The sequence below is a fragment of the Vigna unguiculata genome, chromosome 3 (genome assembly GCF_004118075.2).
Source record: "Vigna unguiculata cultivar IT97K-499-35 chromosome 3, ASM411807v1, whole genome shotgun sequence".
NCBI classification, from domain to species: Eukaryota; Viridiplantae; Streptophyta; class Magnoliopsida; order Fabales; family Fabaceae; genus Vigna; species Vigna unguiculata.
This window is the reverse complement of record NC_040281.1, coordinates 64,822,165-64,840,340: the sequence shown is the minus strand read 5'-3', so window position 1 is coordinate 64,840,340 and position 18,176 is coordinate 64,822,165. Positions and strand designations below refer to the sequence as shown.

The window sequence follows — 18,176 nt, the reverse complement described above, 5'->3', positions numbered from 1 at the left end:
TGGTAACAAACCAACTCTTTAATTATATATTCACAAAATTAATTTGTTTCACTGTTTATATTACGCGTATTTCACGTTTAGCTGGAAAATAATTTTATGTACATGATTTTGTTTTTTGTGAATAAATAAATCATTTTTAGTTAACTTATTCTTGAAAGATAAAATAGTAAATATGCTAGTAATTTTAAATCATTTTTATGATTAAATATATATACACCAATTATTCCAGAAAGTGTAAAAACCAGTAAATTTTTAAATTTCATTTCTTTATTATTATTAACATTTAATAAAACTTCTAAAATTATGAGTCAGAATTGTAAAGAAAAAGTAAGAGCATAAAATTATGATTTTAAAATATTGTTAAATAAAAAAATATATATTCAAAAGATACTAACATTTCTCTTTTAAAAAATGTGATATTTTTATTCAAATATCTATTGAACAATAATTAAGAAATGAAAATAAATATTTTATCAATAAATATAGTCTTTTTTCCTTGACCAATTTATAATATTAATGAGACTTACTTTATATATGTCCTTTTAAGATACTTCTATGATTTTAGTTTTTTATTTTTCTCATTATAAATAAATAAATCAATACTTATATTGTATCCGTTACTCATATAAATAATTAACTGTTTGTATCCTCTCCTATTCACGATAAACCCCAGTAATCCTGTTAAACAAAGTTTGATCGTTTATTGCTTTTAGTTATATTTAACGGGGATTGAGTAAAAATTAACAGAGTCATTGTTACACTAAATTAAACACTAATATCCCCGTTACTTTTTCTTTTAATTGTTTTGGTTCGTTGGCCAGATTTAGTAATAAGAATAATAAATAATCAGGATTTATTAAATATGATTGTTATGTTTAGTTTGAATGAGAGAAAATCCAAATTCAATAAATGAAGTGACGATTTTTAATTAGAGATATTTCTTAAAAAAATATTATTTATTATTATTATTATTATTATAAACATTTCAAACTGACTCCTTTAAAAAATATAGATGGATTAGAATTATGAGTGTACTTTAAATATGTCCCCTAGTTAATTGTTTGAATAATTGATGTACGGAATTTTATCAAAATCGAGTTAATATAAAACAGTGATAATTTGTAAGAAACAAAAGGTGACACATAAATTAGTAATGTTGTTGAATAAAAAGGGAAGGGAAAGTTTAGTTTTGGTATGTACTTCAAAAAATGTTTAGATTAGTTACTTTTGACGGCTTCAGTTTTAACCGGACAGGATGGGAGGAAATGCAGACAAAATGAAGTTGAAACTCAAATTGAAATGAAATTGGAGAGAGAGAAAAAGAGGCTATATAAACACCTCCACCGCTACGCTCAAAGCTTATGCCAAAGCAAAACCAGGTTCCAAACACCAACAGGAACAAGAAGCGCAAATGGCCAAGGGTCGAAAATTCCCCGCCGTGGCCCGAAGCGAGCGCTTCTTGGGAACAATCTACTCATCCCAGGGCTCCGCCGCCGTCGAACCCTCAGAGTTCCGGGAAGAGGACGTGTGGTCCACGCCGGAAGACCGCGAAGGAGACGTCAATGCCTCGCCGGGCCACTGGGAGCCACGCGAGTGGCCGCGGCGTCGGAACAGCAGGGAACAGCAGGGGCACCGTCACGTGGGGGGTTTGTCGTTGGCGTTCGAGGATCCGAATGGGTCAAGTGGCGGTGGTGGTGGTGGTGGTGGTGGCGCCACGAGAATCGTGCACCACCAGTACCGCCCGCAGCACGACACCGTGTCGTCGTCGCCACGTGGACGCCACCACCAAATGGCCACGTCAGCGCCCGTGAACGTGCCCGACTGGAGCAAGATCCTCCGTGTAGACTCGGTCGAGTTGCTGCACGATATGGACGACGCCTTCGACGACAACGACCCCGAGATGGTACCGCCGCACGAGTACCTGGCGCGCAGCCGCCAGATGGCGGCGAACTCAGTATTCGAGGGCGTGGGGCGCACGTTAAAGGGCCGCGACATGAGACGGGTTCGCGAAGCCGTTTGGAGCCAGACCGGGTTCGACGGCTGAGTTGTTTGCTCCGGTTTGGTTTTTGGAACATTCGATCCTTATAGTTAGTTTTCATGGGTGGTGGCTGATTTAAAATTTTTGGGGAAATTCAAAAAAAAAAATTAAACAGATAGATTTAGCGTTTTTTTTGGGTTATTATTATTAAAATTGGATGAGTGATGATTATTGGGTTGGTGGAGTCGGGTTGAGAGAGTCCGACCCGGAGGTAATGAGTTTAAGCATTTGTTGTATTGGAGGTAGCACATGAGATGTTATAAAATCTGTTTTGGGATAATTTGGTATTGTGATTATTCGCACTAAACCCGTAGAATTGAAGTCATAAGAATATTTTGGCAAGAAGCAGAAATTGAATGTTTGGATTTGAAAGTTGGATGAGAAGGAGACAAAGGAGGGAGCATGAAGCATGAAATCTCGATTAACTAAACAAAGTCTCCAACGGAACTTCCGTTGCTTGGTTCTTGTTCAAATGCTCAGAATCACATATATTCTCCGAGAGAAATCACCTTTTTCCAAACAATAACCTATTTTTTCTTTTTTATAAATAATTATCAAACACATATAAGGGCCCAAAAGTCTTTAAGACCATTACTTACTTGTTTGGGAAACAATTCCATTTTTTTATTTCCGTACTTTTACACTCAGTTACATTAAATAAACACTGACGTTACTCATTGATAAGGTAAAAAATATTTATATAATATTCACTGTCAGTTTATTACCGTGGAAGATCCGCACAACCTTCAACATAATTTAAATTATGATTAATGATTTTTGTTCCTTTTATTTTCCACCTATTAATTTACGTACACAAGTTACTTAAGTGTATTCCGTTACATTAGTATCCTCTTCATATACATAATAATAACGATTCATCTTGATCATCGATGCCACTCTATATATAAAAAAAAGAAAAAGAAAAACTCACATGTGATATAAACTGCACTTTATGGTACAGTCGCATATTCCCAGCATCAAATCTTAAACCTTTTATTTTCTTGAAAATAATCTTGTTTAAAAAAAAAGTTGAATATGTGTGTGAAATAATGGAGGACGATAGCCATAAACATAAAATGGAAAAATGATGAGTATATTCCATTAGAATTTATTGTGAAGAAAAAATGACATTAGGAGTAAAGATGGTGAATGAGAAGTTAATGGTGGCACCCTTGTTTTGCATGAAAATGACGCAACTCATAGATGTTGGGCTCACAACTCAGGTGCCTTTATCACCACTGGTTTCGCACTCTTGCTGCCAAACTTTTGACACAGACTTTGGTAGATATAGTTTTGTTTGTGCCACAATCATCGATATCATCGACTTCGGATAAGCACTAAAACCTTTGACCAATGGAACAAAACATTACCACTCCAACTCTCTCTTTCTTTTACAAGGTGGAACCATACCTTTAACAACAAATAACGTTTGTTATCAATTCCCCCTTTGCAATAAAGTGCTTCCATCACACGATCAAAAAGGGGAATAGTGAGTGCTTAAATATGAGGAATCTCCTTCTAAACTCAAAGGATGATTCCCACACTCTTTAACTTTCCCTGCTTTTTCTACTTCTGCTTCTGCTTCTTCCATTTCTACTTCAACCAAAACTTTCATCTTCACAACAATTCAAAGTCTTAACGCATGATATACCATATATAATTTCCTAAAATAAAATAACTTACAATTTTTACGATACAATATGTGTTTTTGTTCTTGGGATTGGATATAACAATACGAAACTAGTAATCTCTAATTCATAATGTTTTTAACTAAAGACGAAATGTTGTTGAACGAGGTTTACAAATGAATTTCAATTAAGTCGCTTTTTTGAACTTCTGAAAACCTTGAAAATTAATTTCAATTAAATTGTAGGGCCCCGAAATAAAATGGATTTGTAAAAGACTATGTAATTCTTTTGACGTGTCTTCTAATTCGATATTTTCTACCTCTTACACTTTTTTCCGCTCAAAGTTCAACATATTGCGTTGAACATTGTAATGGAGGTCTTTCTAATCCTTAATAATATCTTCTGAATTGTATAACTTCAAACTTAACCTTATGTTACATAATTCAGTTTTTTTTAATACAAAAATAATTTCTAAATTGTATAATTTAAAAATAAAAAATTATTTTTGGATCGTACAATTTAAAAAGTAAAAAAAAATGATTTTAGATATACAACCTAAAAGTTTTTTCACGCAAAAATGACTTATGGATTATATAATACAAAAGTTAAATATATGATCCAAAAAGTTACTTTATAAAAAGAATAACTTTCAAATTATATAATTTGAAAATTACTTTTAGTTTTCAAATTTCACATAAAGATTCTTAACTTTGAAAAAACTTTAAACAAGAAAGGTAAAGTGAGGATTTAACATTTATAGGGGTGATGAAGGAAAGTATAAGGGTGCAAAACAAGTCCCTTTAGAGCAATATGCCCTATAGCCCACCCAAAAAAAAAAGATAACGACCCAGATCTAGTGAAGTTGACATTACTTTATGCTTTTCTTCCTGCACCTCCCATGATTTCTTCCTACATCTCCATACTGACAACAAAAAGACTAACATACCCCCTAGATGCACCAGGCTGTTGGCGCTTTTACAACTATTGCCACCACTATATCTTCTTCTTCTCTACAACACCTCTGGAAACAAGAAAGAAGAGATGTTCTTCTGACGCAAGAGACATTAATTGTATCGGAGGTCAAATAAACGTAAGCTAGTTATAGTTAAATTGTAATATTTGGATTGTTGCGCTATCTTTTAAGTAGAAACAATTAAGTAGAAACAATTATGCCTTAACTAATAATTATAATTTTTAACTTAATAATAAATGTTTGATCCTACCACTAATATTCGAGAAAGTGTGTGAGAAAGGTATATTATATTTTATATACGTTATTCGAGAATATTCTCCAAAATTGTTCAATAAAAATATATTTCTAATTTACAAATTTCAAAAACAAGCCTGTTATAATACGGAAATGATATCATATATTTAGAAACCTTATTATGGAAATCCTATTTTTAAAAAATCAAGATAATTAATCCGTACGTTATTATTAAATGTTGGAAATAGTTTAAGTATGAGATAAAAAAGATAAAGTTAAACACTATATAAGATGAAAGATCCATAATTCTATTATCTTTTAAAATTTTGGGTTAAAAATTGTGTCAATTTATATGTCTAAAATATAGAATCACAATTTCTGTAATCCATATGAGAATATATATATATATATATATATATATATATATATATATATATATATATATATATATATATATATATATATATATATATATATATATATATATATATATATATATAGATAATGATACTTTAACCTATTTTTTTTTGATCCACTTTTAACTCATCACTTCAATCACCATTAGATCATCACATCACTAAAAAGAATAGAAAAAGATAATTTAATGATGATTGGAACAATGAATTAAAAGTGAGTAAAAAAAAGTAAGTTAAAATATAATTTTTCTTTCAGTAATTATGGGTGCAGAAAGTAGAAGCCCATAACATTTTAGTTTCCATAAGAGATTTTTTTTCTTGATAATAATAAACCTGAATATTGCACAGTAGGAGCTTGGGAGGGTTGATATGGAGTGAGATTTGCGCGAATGATCTGTAATCAACTAAAACTAAAATCCAAACCAAACCAAATTATTTGCACCAGTCTTTCCTTTTCTCGGGGTGTCATCATCAATCCATTTGATGGTTGATTTATTTATGATTGTATTTGTTAAAAAAAAAAAAAAAAACAAATTGGTCGGATTCGAAAATATTCAATGTTTTTCACAGCGAGTGTTGACAGTGTCACCATCGGTTGGACTTGGACAGTAGCTGCCTTTTATCCCTCTTTTCTACTTTGTGCCCACATCACTGTAAACTACCTCATTCTCTCACTCTTCTCTCAATCTTCTCCCAAATCCTTCCAATCACAAAATGGGTTGTCATGGCAGCAAGGAGAAAAAATCAAACGCAGAATTCAGCACTGCTTATGGATCAGGCACTCGCAGTGGCAGTGGCAGTCAAAACGCTGTTCAACCACCACCTACCACCACTGTTGCTCAGGTTCAAACAGCACCACCACCCAAACCACAAAGACCGTCAGAGGTGGTAGCGAGTCCCCCAAAACCCAAACTTTCTCCGACCCAGAATGCGAGGGCGGTGCAGAAACCCGACACCACGATTCTAGGGAAACCCTTTGAGGATATAAAGAAGTACTACACTCTGGGGAGGGAACTGGGAAGAGGGCAATTCGGGGTAACGTATCTGTGCACGGAGAATGCCACCGGAACGACGTACGCGTGCAAGTCGATTCTCAAGAGGAAGCTGGTGTCGAAGGCGGACAGGGAGGACATGAAGAGGGAGATTCAGATCATGCAGCATTTGTCTGGGCAGAACAACATTGTGGAGTTCAAGGGGGCGTACGAGGACAGGATGTCGGTCCACCTTGTAATGGAACTCTGCGCCGGCGGGGAGCTCTTCGACCGGATCATCGCCCAGGGTCACTACTCCGAGAGAGCCGCCGCTTCTCTCTGCCGCGCCATTGTCAACGTTGTTCACATTTGCCACTTCATGGGAGTCTTGCACCGCGATCTCAAGCCCGAAAATTTCCTGCTCTCTACTAAGGATGACGACGCCACGCTCAAGGCTACTGATTTTGGACTCTCTGTCTTCATTGAAGAAGGTTCCCATCACTTTCACTTTCACCTCTCCTTGCTTTAGATATTCAGGGGGCAGTGAGCGGTGAAGCATGATAGAAATTTTGTTCCTTTTTTCGCTTTGATGTTATTTATTTCTGATTTGTTTATTTGTTGTTTGCGTTGTTGTGCTACTTCGAATGCTGTTTTTTTTTTGTTCCTTAGTTCACTGGTGTACCATTTGGGCATCAAGATTAAGTTGACTCATCAACTCATAAGAACATTGATAGGATAAGTTTTCAGTGTTCTATCGCCAGGTCAAACTTACATATAACATGACCTTTGGGAACTTTAAAGGCCAACACACTCCGTGGACTGTGAGATGTTTGTTTAATATGTAGATATCACCTTGATAGCTGTTGGGTATCCTGTCAAGGATTCTTGGATTTGGAACAGATGATTCTATACTAAGGACTTCTAGGAGTGAGATTGATTCTTGATGTAGGTATCTGATCAGAACAGCCATTGTAAAAAAATATTTGATTTTGTGATGTAGATGACATTTTGTTTGTTTTTTAAGCAAATTTCAGATCCGATGTTACATTGCTTTTTAATTCCTTTTCTGAAGGTGACATTGAAGTGTATCCACAGGATTGAATAATTTTGTCATTTTCGTTTATGTTGAATTATGATTCCATTTGATTGCTATGGTCGTTCTAAAGGACCTACTTATTGTTACCTGATACGGCTATTACTTTCACAATCTGCATTTGATAATTCATAGCATTTTCTAAAATTTTTCAGGGAAGGTATATCATGATATGGTTGGCAGTGCTTACTATGTTGCTCCCGAGGTATTGCGTCGTAGTTATGGAAAAGAAATAGATATTTGGAGTGCAGGTGTCATATTGTATATTCTTCTCAGTGGTGTACCACCTTTTTGGGCTGGTAAGATCTAATTGTAGTTTGGCAATGCTGCATATCTATTGTTTATTGTTGAGTTTCTTATTTAAAAATGAACTATTCAACGTACAATGGGTGTGAGAATATGTTTCGATTATCTTTTGCAGAAACTGAGAAGGGAATATTTAATGCCATATTGGAAGGTGAACTTGATTTTGTAAGTGAACCATGGCCATCCATATCAGACAGCGCTAAAGATCTAGTCAGGAAGATGCTGACACAAGATCCAAAGAAACGGATTACTTCTGCACAAGTACTTGGTATTAGACTACCATTTCTAATTTGACTCAAGTTACTGTCACAATGCTACTTATTTGTTTAAATTAAAAGTGTTATTATTAGGTTAGCAATTTACTTGTCTTCCTTTCCATTTTTATTACAAAATTTTGAGTGTTTCTACTTGCTGTGTCGACCTTCCCAAGTTCTGTATATATAGACAGCGAGAATAGTTTACTTGTGTTTTTAACTGTAAAAGTAAGAACTAGCAAGCAAAATCCTATCCAGGGAAATGTTAATTGTCTACCAACAATAAGTTACTATCAAAATATCATCAACTAAGTAAATTTTCTTATTAGTCATTTGAGTTTGCAGTGTTTTGTCTTTTTTTTTTTCTTCAATCTAAACCTGATTAATTGATGATTTTGTTTGGTAAGAACACCCATGGATGAGAGAAGGTGGGGAGGCATCTGATAAACCAATCGATAGTGCAGTTCTATCCAGAATGAAACAATTCAGGGCAATGAATAAGCTCAAGAAGCTTGCATTAAAGGTATGACATCAAACTTCAATTAAAACATCTACTGTCAATGTCGTTTTCTGATGGTCCTTGATATTGTTGAGGGATTATGATTCCCTTTTGATTGCAGTTGTTATATTGTGTACACAAACAAATTTAAACTTACTCATTCTCAAATATGACTACGGCTACAATATTATTAAAGTACTTCTGTTTGTTTTGTATGGTATATTAGCCTCCGTTGCTTTCACCTGAAACAAGTTAATAATTTCTTTTCACCATGTTTAATACAATAATGTAATGGAATCAGAGACTTGTATCTGAAACTGACATATTGTCTATGTTATTGATATAAATTATTGTACAGCAAAACTGATGTCCTGAAGTTTTCAACTTTTCTACAAGGAAGTACAAACACTTAAGACTTGCCCTTTATTTCATGTTATTTCTAAAAACTGCTGTACCTATATCAGGACCTATGATGACTGTTAATACATCAACACCTATGATGACTTGAGCTCATATTGACAAGTTCAATTCTCTCTCTTGATTAAAGATTTGTGTTTTATAAATATAATTTTATACTTTATACTATGTATTTGCGTTGTATGTGTGCTTCTAGGTTTCTAGAAACTGCTTTTATTAAGTTATCCTCTCAATTCGTTGTATGCCTTTTGAGAAGCATTTTTGAGTTACATATTCCAGTTTTTTATTTCTCTATGTATTTCTCCATTACTGACATTGGTGGAAATTTCTGGAGGTTATCGCTGAAAATTTATCAGAAGAGGAGATTAAAGGTCTGAAAGCAATGTTTGCAAATATGGACACTGACAATAGTGGCACAATTACCTACGAAGAATTGAAGACTGGCTTGGCTCGAATTGGATCAACATTGTCCGAGGCTGAAGTGAAGCAACTCATGGATGCTGTAAGTAGTTAGTAGTTACATATCCTTATCAAGAGCATAGCTAGTTGAACATTTGTGCATTCACTGTATCTTGATCTCAGCGTTGTTGTTATGTATAATTTTTCTCAGGCTGATGTTGATGGAAATGGGTCAATCGACTATCTTGAATTCATTTCAGCTACAATGCATAGGCACAGACTTGAACGCGATGAGCATCTTTACAAAGCATTCCAGTATTTTGATAAGGATAACAGTGGGTGAGTTTTACAAAACTGGTATTTTAGGTGTTTTCCATATTGCAATTTCTTTCTAACCATTTTTTTTCAGACAACTAGATAATGTTGTGTTTAAACTCACCCATCTTCGTAGTTTTTAACTGTTTCATCCTCTGGTTTGATTCTAGTTGAGTTCTTCAATGCTGTTGACAAACTTATGATGAGAATTTGAATTTTTGTCTTCTAGTCTCCAGGTCCATATTAGATAGTACTTTTTATCAGTAACATTTTTATGTTAAACTGATTTAGTTCACTTTAAGACTATCAATAGCATGAGACTTGAGCGTTACACAAGGTTGATGGATAGGAATGGTCTTTAAATTCATTTGTAGGTACATTACTAGAGATGAATTGGAGACTGCTATGACCCAACATGGAATGGGTGATGAAGCAACAATAAAGGAAATAATCTCTGAGGTGGATACAGATAATGTAAGTTGGTTCTAGTTTGTTTAATGACAGTATAGACCGATGATACTGTTACTAACAATTCTCGAACTAACAGGATGGAAGAATAAACTATGAGGAATTTTGTGCAATGATGAGAAGTGGAATGCCACAGCAGGGAGGGACAGCTAATCCACTTATTGGTTGAGTACTGACTTATTCCTGTTGGGAAAAAGCACTATCTCCGGGAATGTGACAGTTCACTTCATGCATTGAGATGATATTTCTTTGCAATCCCAATTTATTACAAGGTTCCTGTTGTGTCTGTTGGATTGCGTGTTCTGTAATTTTTATAAGTTCAGCTGTCACATTTTACAAACATGGAAAACTGAATTTTTATATCAGGATACTTTTGTACTATATAGAGTTATCATTTTTATTGTGACCAAGTAACAAGTAATCAAGGAGTAAACTATTTTCCTTAACCTTTATATTGAAGTGTAAACTTGAACTTTTTTCGCATAATGTTCTGACAATTTAATCTTGTGTGTTAATGCTATATTTCCTTCTTTTTTATTCCTATTGATTAGAGCTATAATAAGAGGTAAATCACCTCTTGTTTTAATGCGTCATATGTTGTGGCTTATCTTATACCATTGGACATGTTTATGTCTATTACTTTATTCTGGGTAGTTTATCCCTGCTGCTTAAATGTAAGTAATCTCAATTACTAAAATGCTCTGAATATTCTTATGTATTTTGTATATTTTCATTTTTTTAATTTGACTGGCAAAAAATAATAAATAGTGGGTTAGATGGTTACTCTATACCTAATATAGTAGAGATGAGTTTATGTGAGATATTTGATAAGTTAGTTGATTACATTTGAAGTACGGCTAAAAATAGCATTTAAATTAGTTGATATAATATTTTAAAATAATTATAGCTTTATATACTTTGTTTTATTTTAAATTAATTTTATCTAAAACTTAGAATTTGAATTTTAATAGAAAAAGCTAAATTAGAACATAAATATGAAATGGCTTGTGCTTTCTTTTTCTTATAAATAAATATATTCCATGCATTCTCATGTATTGCTTATGTTTCCATGTTTACTTTACAAGTGGTCCTCTAGACATATTAGTGCTCTAGACTCAGCAGTATCTTTTATCAAGATAATAATGTAATGGTAACATGCCACAACATCTATAAGTGTGAACTTTTAGTTTTGTAAGTGAAATATGTATAATACTTTTTGGCTTTTGTTTGAGAGAGGATAAAATAAGACTTTAATTAAGATAGCTGAGGATAAACATGAGAGAAAAAACAGTAATGTGTACATCATAAGCTCAAACATTACTACTTTAAAAGTAGTGTATTAAAAAGACCAGAAGTGAGTGAAAAAATGCTAGCCAAGTCCCCTGCAACCTCAGTTTGACCTTGCTAAACTAAATAGACTCTGTACAAATATAAATAGGAAAGTCACATCAATTGAATGAGTATTTTTTTTATCTTTATAATGATTCATATTCAGTTTTGAAATTTTGATTCTCCCATTGAATTTTAGATTTAGTCTTTATATTAATTTTACATATTATGTTACAGTGATGTCGGTATATTGTGACTTCTAAAGTTAACCTAATGTATATATTATATGGTATGTTACATGTGTCCAGTACATTTTGGTTTTCTGTCTCAAATGTGAAAAAATTAACTCGGTTAATGTCAATTTACTGAGCATCTGCCAAAGAATGACCTTGATGACCAGAAAGTGCAGTAGTACACACAGAACAGCTGCATTTTATGATCTGTTGCAAAAACATTGTTGTAGACTTTAGACAGAATCAGGCAAAAGAAACTAGAAATGCAGTGATCATAAGGTTTTTGTTTCTTTCTTTTCTGTAGTTTTTAAATAATCTTGAGAGTCAGTAGAATCGTGGGTCCGAAGTTTCACATATTTTCATTTCTTGGGGTAACCTCAAAGTAAACTGGTCACAGCTCCAAAGAATAATCAAAGGGCGTACCAATTGTTGCAAAAGGAGAAATTCCTGACGCTAATCAAGTTTGTTTAATATTAATAAGATGGTATCCAAGGTTTTAGCTTCATATTCCCCTGACAAATATTGTATTAAGAGACAACAATTTAAGTTACTCATCCACGTGAGATTGTTTTTTATACTGCCTATTATGCACCCCACCAACTATAATATAATATTATATATATATATATATATATATATATATATATATATATATATATATATATATATATATGCACGTGTGCACCCCTTTCCTTTGTATCTGTGTGTCTTGGAAAGAGAAATTATTATTATATAGTAATAATTTACAACAAACAGAGAAATATGAGTTAAGAGAAAAAAGGCCTCTCAGAGACTCTAAACTTACTAAAGTTATGAAAACATCAAAGATGAGAAGCTTTTTAAAGGGTTGGCATCTTTCTGTGGCCAAAGGGTGGAAGTGGAAATGGAACATTTGACATTGTAAGTTTGAAACAGCAACGCAGTGTACAGAGTTGAATTAAACAATACAATAATATATGTGAATGGTGCCTCGGATGCTCCAAACTGTTAACATGGTAACAGCCTCACACTTTATAGAAAAGACAACGCAATGCAACTGTAATTAAAACATGACGGTGAGTTGTCATGACCAGTAGCAGAGAAGATTAATGCATTGTCCATAAAAAAAATGAAGCCACCAAGCTATGTATGCTGCAGGTTAATTAAACCTTACCAAGCACCAAAGGTGCACATTCTCTTCTATGCGTTTCAGCTGCATTTTTTTTTTCATTAAACTTGGTCTACTATTATCCCAAAGTTAATAACTAACTAATAATATGTACTCACAGTACATGGCTTAATAATATAGAACTACAATATGATTTAAGCTTCTGGGATGGTGAATTCGTGAGACAAACCTGTTAAAGATTTCGCTTTTCTGCGATCTGAAGATAATAGCAAAAGTGTGGCTCGGAATACAATGATATAGAGAGAGAAGCGCACGTGGTGATGCTAATGCATGCCACTCCTCTCGCTGTGCTCCTTTTCTTTTACGAAACTGAAAAGTGATATTTATCAAAAATCAAAACAAAAAGGACTCCGTTCTTGCCTTGCATTGAGATCACTATCATGCGATTTGCATCTGTCTATTGGCATTGGCTAATGAGTTTAACTTCTCTTCTAGGCCTCCACTCAGAGTGAAACCTCTTCTCTTCTATATATCCGTTTTGTTTCCACTGCATACACTTTTGTGTTTCCCAGACAAATGGTCCATTTCAGAATGATTTTCCATGCCAACAATGAACTGTTGGGAATATATATGTTTTAGCAAAAGACCTTAACGTTTTGCTGCTGCTATTAGTTCTGCTTTGGCACTACAATTTTCTCTTTTACTATTATTAATCAGTGGTTTATATAGGGTATCTATCTGTCACTTTACGTAATCATTTGACTTAATTCCCAATGGTGCAACTCCAATCTTGTGCTGCTTTGGTCAATGCCTCATCATTGTGTGCTATAGAACAAGAAGTGAGAGGAGATAGCGTCAATGTTGTTGCTGAGATTTCGGCCGAGCTGGAGAGGGAAAGGAAGAAGAATGCAGAGCTCATGGAGAGAATATCAATGCTCGAAGCTCAGTTAAGAGAAAGAAACAAAGAATCTCAAGTACGGTTAGTCATTAAATAATTAATGACTAGTTTTTCTTGTTTGCAATTGTATTTTTGCTTAAATAAACACATGCTTGTTTAAACTTAGAGTTATGTATGAAAAGGCATTTCCTAATTTGATGAACCGGCTGCAATATGCTTATACGTATCTACACATTGCATGCTGAAATCTAAGTATAGTTGTACTCAATGACACATTAGGAACATTATCACCATGATGCCGCTTTTCATTATTATTCATGTTCCTTGTTTGTTGAAGTTTTCATCCGTTTAATCATTAAAGGTGAAAATATCTCCCTTGGTATCAGGAAAATCATCAGCATGCAGTTGCAAGAAGCTTGAAGAATTTCAAGAGGCAGAAGATAGAAATGGTAGATGATGAGAAAAATAGGAATACTGTGAAAAGTGAAACGGCCTCAGAGTACAAGACTGATACTGAAGGCACTGTTCCTAAGCAGATTGATCGAGCAAAGCGCTTAGTTAATTGGATGAGCATGGACAATGGCCAAAGTTTGTACGCTGAAAAATTTAAAGACTGCAACTCTGTTGCAGATTTCAATGAAACGGATAGTGATGATGCCTGTGATGAAAATTTTGATGATGATACGGAAAATAGCCATAGACATGAGGAAGTTGATGACAAAAATGAAGCCTTTAGTGCTGAAAAAGGTTACCGAGCTGATCATGTTTGCGAGGAATCAAATACATCATGCATGGGAATTATTTCTGGTGATTCTGTGAGACAAGAAGATCATGAAAATCAAAAGACAAGTTGCATATTGGTAGCTCCATTATCTGAGAAGAGTGAAGTCAAAACATTCCAAGGGAAAGAAATTAAGGAGAGTGCAGCATTTACAGGAGCAGCTGAGGTCCATTCCTCAGGATCAGAACGCATATCACATAATAGAAAGCCTCTGAAGTTAGCTTTCTGTCCAAAAGAAGTGAAAAGGATAATTGAGTCTGAAGCCCTTCTACAAAAAAATGCTCAGTCCCACACTATAAGGAAAATCATAGTTTTTGCATCACTTGGCATAAGGCATGGATGTGATGATATGTACGAACTGGACTTCAATCATTTTAGCATTCTGAACAAAGGAGAACCATACGTGTCTCCAGAAAGCCCTGGGGTAAGAGCAATCCTTAGAATGCTATTTCTCTGATGCAGCAAATCAATTAAAATAAGAGATAATTTTTTGTCACATTGTTACCTCTAGTTCTGGTTTTCATTTTTGCGTCATGCTCTTTGCATCCAGCAGTTTTAATTGTTTTCCTATACAATCTGATTTTTCTGAATTGAACAAATTAAACTTTTGTTTCTTCAAATTTTATGATGATCAGAGATTACAGTTGCCTCGTCTGCATAGAAACTTGAGTATATGAAGTGTAATGAAACCACAACTTTCTGTATTTTTCTACTAATACCTCACTACTATACTTTAACTAGTAATGATTTATTTTTCAATGTATGTAGGAGCATGTTTTATACGAGAATCCTGGTGTTCGGAGGAAAATATTTTATCCAAATCGACAAAACCCTGTATTATGTCCTGTTCAGATACTAGAAGAAGAAAGAGCCATGCGTCCATCAGATGCTAGTTGCCCATCATGCTTATTCTTGTGCATTAAATATGGTGGAAGGACAAGAAATCTTCCTCAAAATGAGTAAGTTTTGGAATGATAATGGTCCAATGTTACTTCCTTTTTTCATAGTAGTTTCCTATATTATAATTGGCATTGGCTTTAATGAATATTTTACTTCAAAACATTTATATGCAGTCTAATATGGAGTAAATTTTTGATTGAATAATACAGATATGTGAGACAGAGGATGGGAAGAAACAAACTGAAGTCTTTTGGTCCACTCATGTGCCGAATGGCAGTGTTGGTTCATTGTCGCAGTGGAAGCTTTTTCTTCAAGGCTTTGGGCATCACACTCCTGTTTATGGCAGGATTTCCTGATTATCTAGTTCAAAGCGAAACCAAATACCGGAACTTAGATTTGCTTCAGAAATATTACAGGTTTATCTAATTATATGCAACAAGCAATCATAAAAGAAGCAGCAAGATACATATATTCCTAATTAAAGAACAGCACAATCTTTTAGGAGCATTGATCTAAATCAAAAGATGTGTAATTTAAATAGGAAAACATTTAATGTAAACCAGAATATTCTCAGAAAAAAGTACTTACCATTACCACCAATGTGTAAAGCTATATTCAATGAATGAAAAAAAGTGGAATACAATGTTGCCGAGTTCATCTAACACATAATTTTTCCTTTGCAGGACTGATGAGGATGCTGAAGGCGAGGAGTTGTTTCTTCCACATTCAATCGCATGTGACAATGTAAGAATATGAATCTCATGTAATGCACTGTTCTTTGTATGAGTCACCTGTCTGTTGTTTTTCTTAAGGAACAAATTCTAAAACCAAATTGAGTGACTAAACTCAACTATCACATTCTCATATAATAGCTGCAATTTTATCACACTTCTATTGGTTTTGGTGGCTTCAAAATAGCTTTTTGTTCTTGGTGTCACATATTTGTTAGCTTTTTGAAGCTTTTTACACTGTATTGTTCTAGCAGGGTACTAATGAACCCCACAACTTAACCAAAAAGACACTTCCTGCAAAATCCAAAGGAAAAAAGCACCCTAATGCCATCATCAAGTCTCACAACTCACAGAAGATCTCACCTCAACAGACAGCACCAACAAGTTCAGCAGCTACTCAATTTGGTTTAACAGGCTATTCCTCAGCTTACACATATGCAATGGCAGCATTTCATTCAATGCCATCTCAGGTTTCTTCCCAAGACATTTCTCACATCCTAAATCCAGCTTTTGCCAATTCCTTTACCAATGCCTCTGGTAATCATGGTATGCTGCCACCACAGCCAGCAAGTTCATTTGTGCCAGTGATGTATTGGCCTCCACCAAATGCATTTCTTCCTGGACCCTATACTTCCACATATGGATACCATTCTTTTCCTGCTGCTGCAAACTACGTCTCAATCCAAACACAACCTTATTTCAATCATCCAAAGTCATTAGTAGATAGTGGAAAGAATGAGAATGATTTAGTGTCACATGAAACTAACAGTGACACTGATAGCAGCACTTCAGCCTGAGTCCTGCATTCCACAAATGATGGACTCATTCCACAAACTGATGATGTACTTGGAATGTAATAATCTTGTAGATGCTTGGAGTGACATGATGCATAGCATAGCTTTTCTGTGCAGTTTGTAACAAAACATTACCAGCCTTAATATGTTCTTACCCTCTTCTATATTTCACTTTTTTAGTTGCTCTACAGTTAAGCAATTCTTTAATTACATCTTTCCATAAGCACACTTAACACTGCATGTTTGAATTAGATTAGTAAGAATATTTTTAAATTCTGCAGCAATCTTAAACACCAAGAAATTAGGAGCTGAGCCATTGCTATCAGAACAATAATTGCAGTCTTTTTCTCTGGAATGTGCAAGAGCATTGATGGCCGTAGCTTGCTCTACATAATGAAACCATAGACGTGCTATTAATATTGCAACTAAGCTTTCATCACAGTTAAATAAACACATTATTTTATTCTATTTATAATTATATGTGTGGACAATTAGGATAGAGGAAAATTGAGATATTTTAACCAAAAATTGATGTTATAGAAAGTGACTTTTTAGTAAAATAAAGTTTAAACTTTTACTTGAATTAATTTGAAGTTGAATTGAATTGAATATATATATATATATATATATATATATATATATATATATATATATATATATATATATATATATATATATATATATAAGTTTTAAATTAGATTTGATAGGATAACTGAAAATATAGGTAGGATAAAATCAGTAAAAGGGTGAAATTTGTTTAGTTCTAAGAAAAAAAGAACGACACTTAATAAAAATGCATATTTAAGAATAAAAAGTTATAATTTAAGAATAAAAAAATTAATTACTCAACAAAAACTTAAAAGCAAAAATTAAAAAAATCCAAATTAAGAATATTTATTGTTTGAAATGATTGTTTTAAAAAAATTAAAAAAATATATTTAAATTAACTAAATCTAACTTGAAACAGTATTTTATGTAAAATTATTTTATACTAAAATTTAAAAAACAGAAATGAACTTAATTTCGAAAGTCGAGAGGTTTGAAAAAAAAATGAAAAAAGAAAGTCTTTTGAGGAAAAGAAGTTTTTGAAAAACATAAATGGACATTTTTGTTTAATAACTTATGATTAAACATAAACAATAAGATATTACTTCTTACACCCTATTAAACTTCTCACTGCACGCCATCAAAAGTTTCTCATAATAGAAATGGGGTGATCAGGTACTTTTACAAAAGTGGGTGAATTTGACATATTTATTACAAAAATAGATCAATTTATTAATTAATTATATGTTAGGGTCATTTTGATTTATTTATTATAAAGATGGTTAGTTTACTAATTAATTATATCGTAAATTTGACTAACGATTTGATCTTTCTCTATTTGTTTT

At 33.5% G+C, this 18,176-nt stretch overlaps 3 protein-coding genes across 3 annotated transcripts; all 3 read left to right on the top strand.

Moving 5' to 3' along the window:
* The first annotated feature begins 1,343 nt into the window (after positions 1-1,343).
* On the top strand, positions 1,344-2,511 carry LOC114176553. The gene has a single exon (XM_028061626.1). The coding sequence runs from the start codon at positions 1,412-1,414 to the stop codon at positions 2,042-2,044; it is 633 nt and encodes a 210-aa protein (XP_027917427.1). The 5' UTR covers positions 1,344-1,411; the 3' UTR covers positions 2,045-2,511.
* Positions 2,512-5,882: 3,371 nt separating this feature from the next.
* Positions 5,883-10,487, top strand: LOC114178331 (calcium-dependent protein kinase 2-like). The gene is made up of 8 exons (XM_028064172.1): positions 5,883-6,751; positions 7,509-7,652; positions 7,775-7,927; positions 8,321-8,436; positions 9,164-9,331; positions 9,440-9,567; positions 9,918-10,017; positions 10,091-10,487. Exons 1-8 carry the CDS (start codon positions 6,004-6,006, stop codon positions 10,178-10,180), a joined length of 1,647 nt encoding a protein of 548 aa, XP_027919973.1. The 5' UTR covers positions 5,883-6,003; the 3' UTR covers positions 10,181-10,487.
* Positions 10,488-12,593: 2,106 nt separating this feature from the next.
* LOC114179480 lies at positions 12,594-16,938 on the top strand. The gene is made up of 6 exons (XM_028065830.1): positions 12,594-13,655; positions 13,966-14,784; positions 15,129-15,319; positions 15,470-15,676; positions 15,944-16,004; positions 16,246-16,938. The coding sequence occupies exons 1-6, from the start codon at positions 13,455-13,457 to the stop codon at positions 16,786-16,788; spliced, it is 2,022 nt and encodes a 673-aa protein (XP_027921631.1). The 5' UTR covers positions 12,594-13,454; the 3' UTR covers positions 16,789-16,938.
* Positions 16,939-18,176: the final 1,238 nt, after the last annotated feature.

What these genes read in the sequence shown, in the direction of transcription:
- LOC114176553 (XM_028061626.1), top strand. Translation starts at nt 1,412, where the DNA reads ATGGCCAAGGGTCGAAAATTCCCCGCCGTGGCCCGAAGCGAGCGCTTC.
- LOC114178331 (XM_028064172.1), top strand. Translation starts at nt 6,004, where the DNA reads ATGGGTTGTCATGGCAGCAAGGAGAAAAAATCAAACGCAGAATTCAGC. An exon ending in TCAAGAAGCTTGCATTAAAG is followed by an intron (nt 8,437 to 9,163) that starts GTATGACATCAA and finishes AAATTTCTGGAG; the next exon opens with GTTATCGCTGAAAATTTATC. An exon ending in CTGAGGTGGATACAGATAAT is followed by an intron (nt 10,018 to 10,090) that starts GTAAGTTGGTTC and finishes TCGAACTAACAG; the next exon opens with GATGGAAGAATAAACTATGA.
- LOC114179480 (XM_028065830.1), top strand. Translation starts at nt 13,455, where the DNA reads ATGGTGCAACTCCAATCTTGTGCTGCTTTGGTCAATGCCTCATCATTG. An exon ending in AGAAATCTTCCTCAAAATGA is followed by an intron (nt 15,320 to 15,469) that starts GTAAGTTTTGGA and finishes TGAATAATACAG; the next exon opens with ATATGTGAGACAGAGGATGG. An exon ending in ATTCAATCGCATGTGACAAT is followed by an intron (nt 16,005 to 16,245) that starts GTAAGAATATGA and finishes TTGTTCTAGCAG; the next exon opens with GGTACTAATGAACCCCACAA.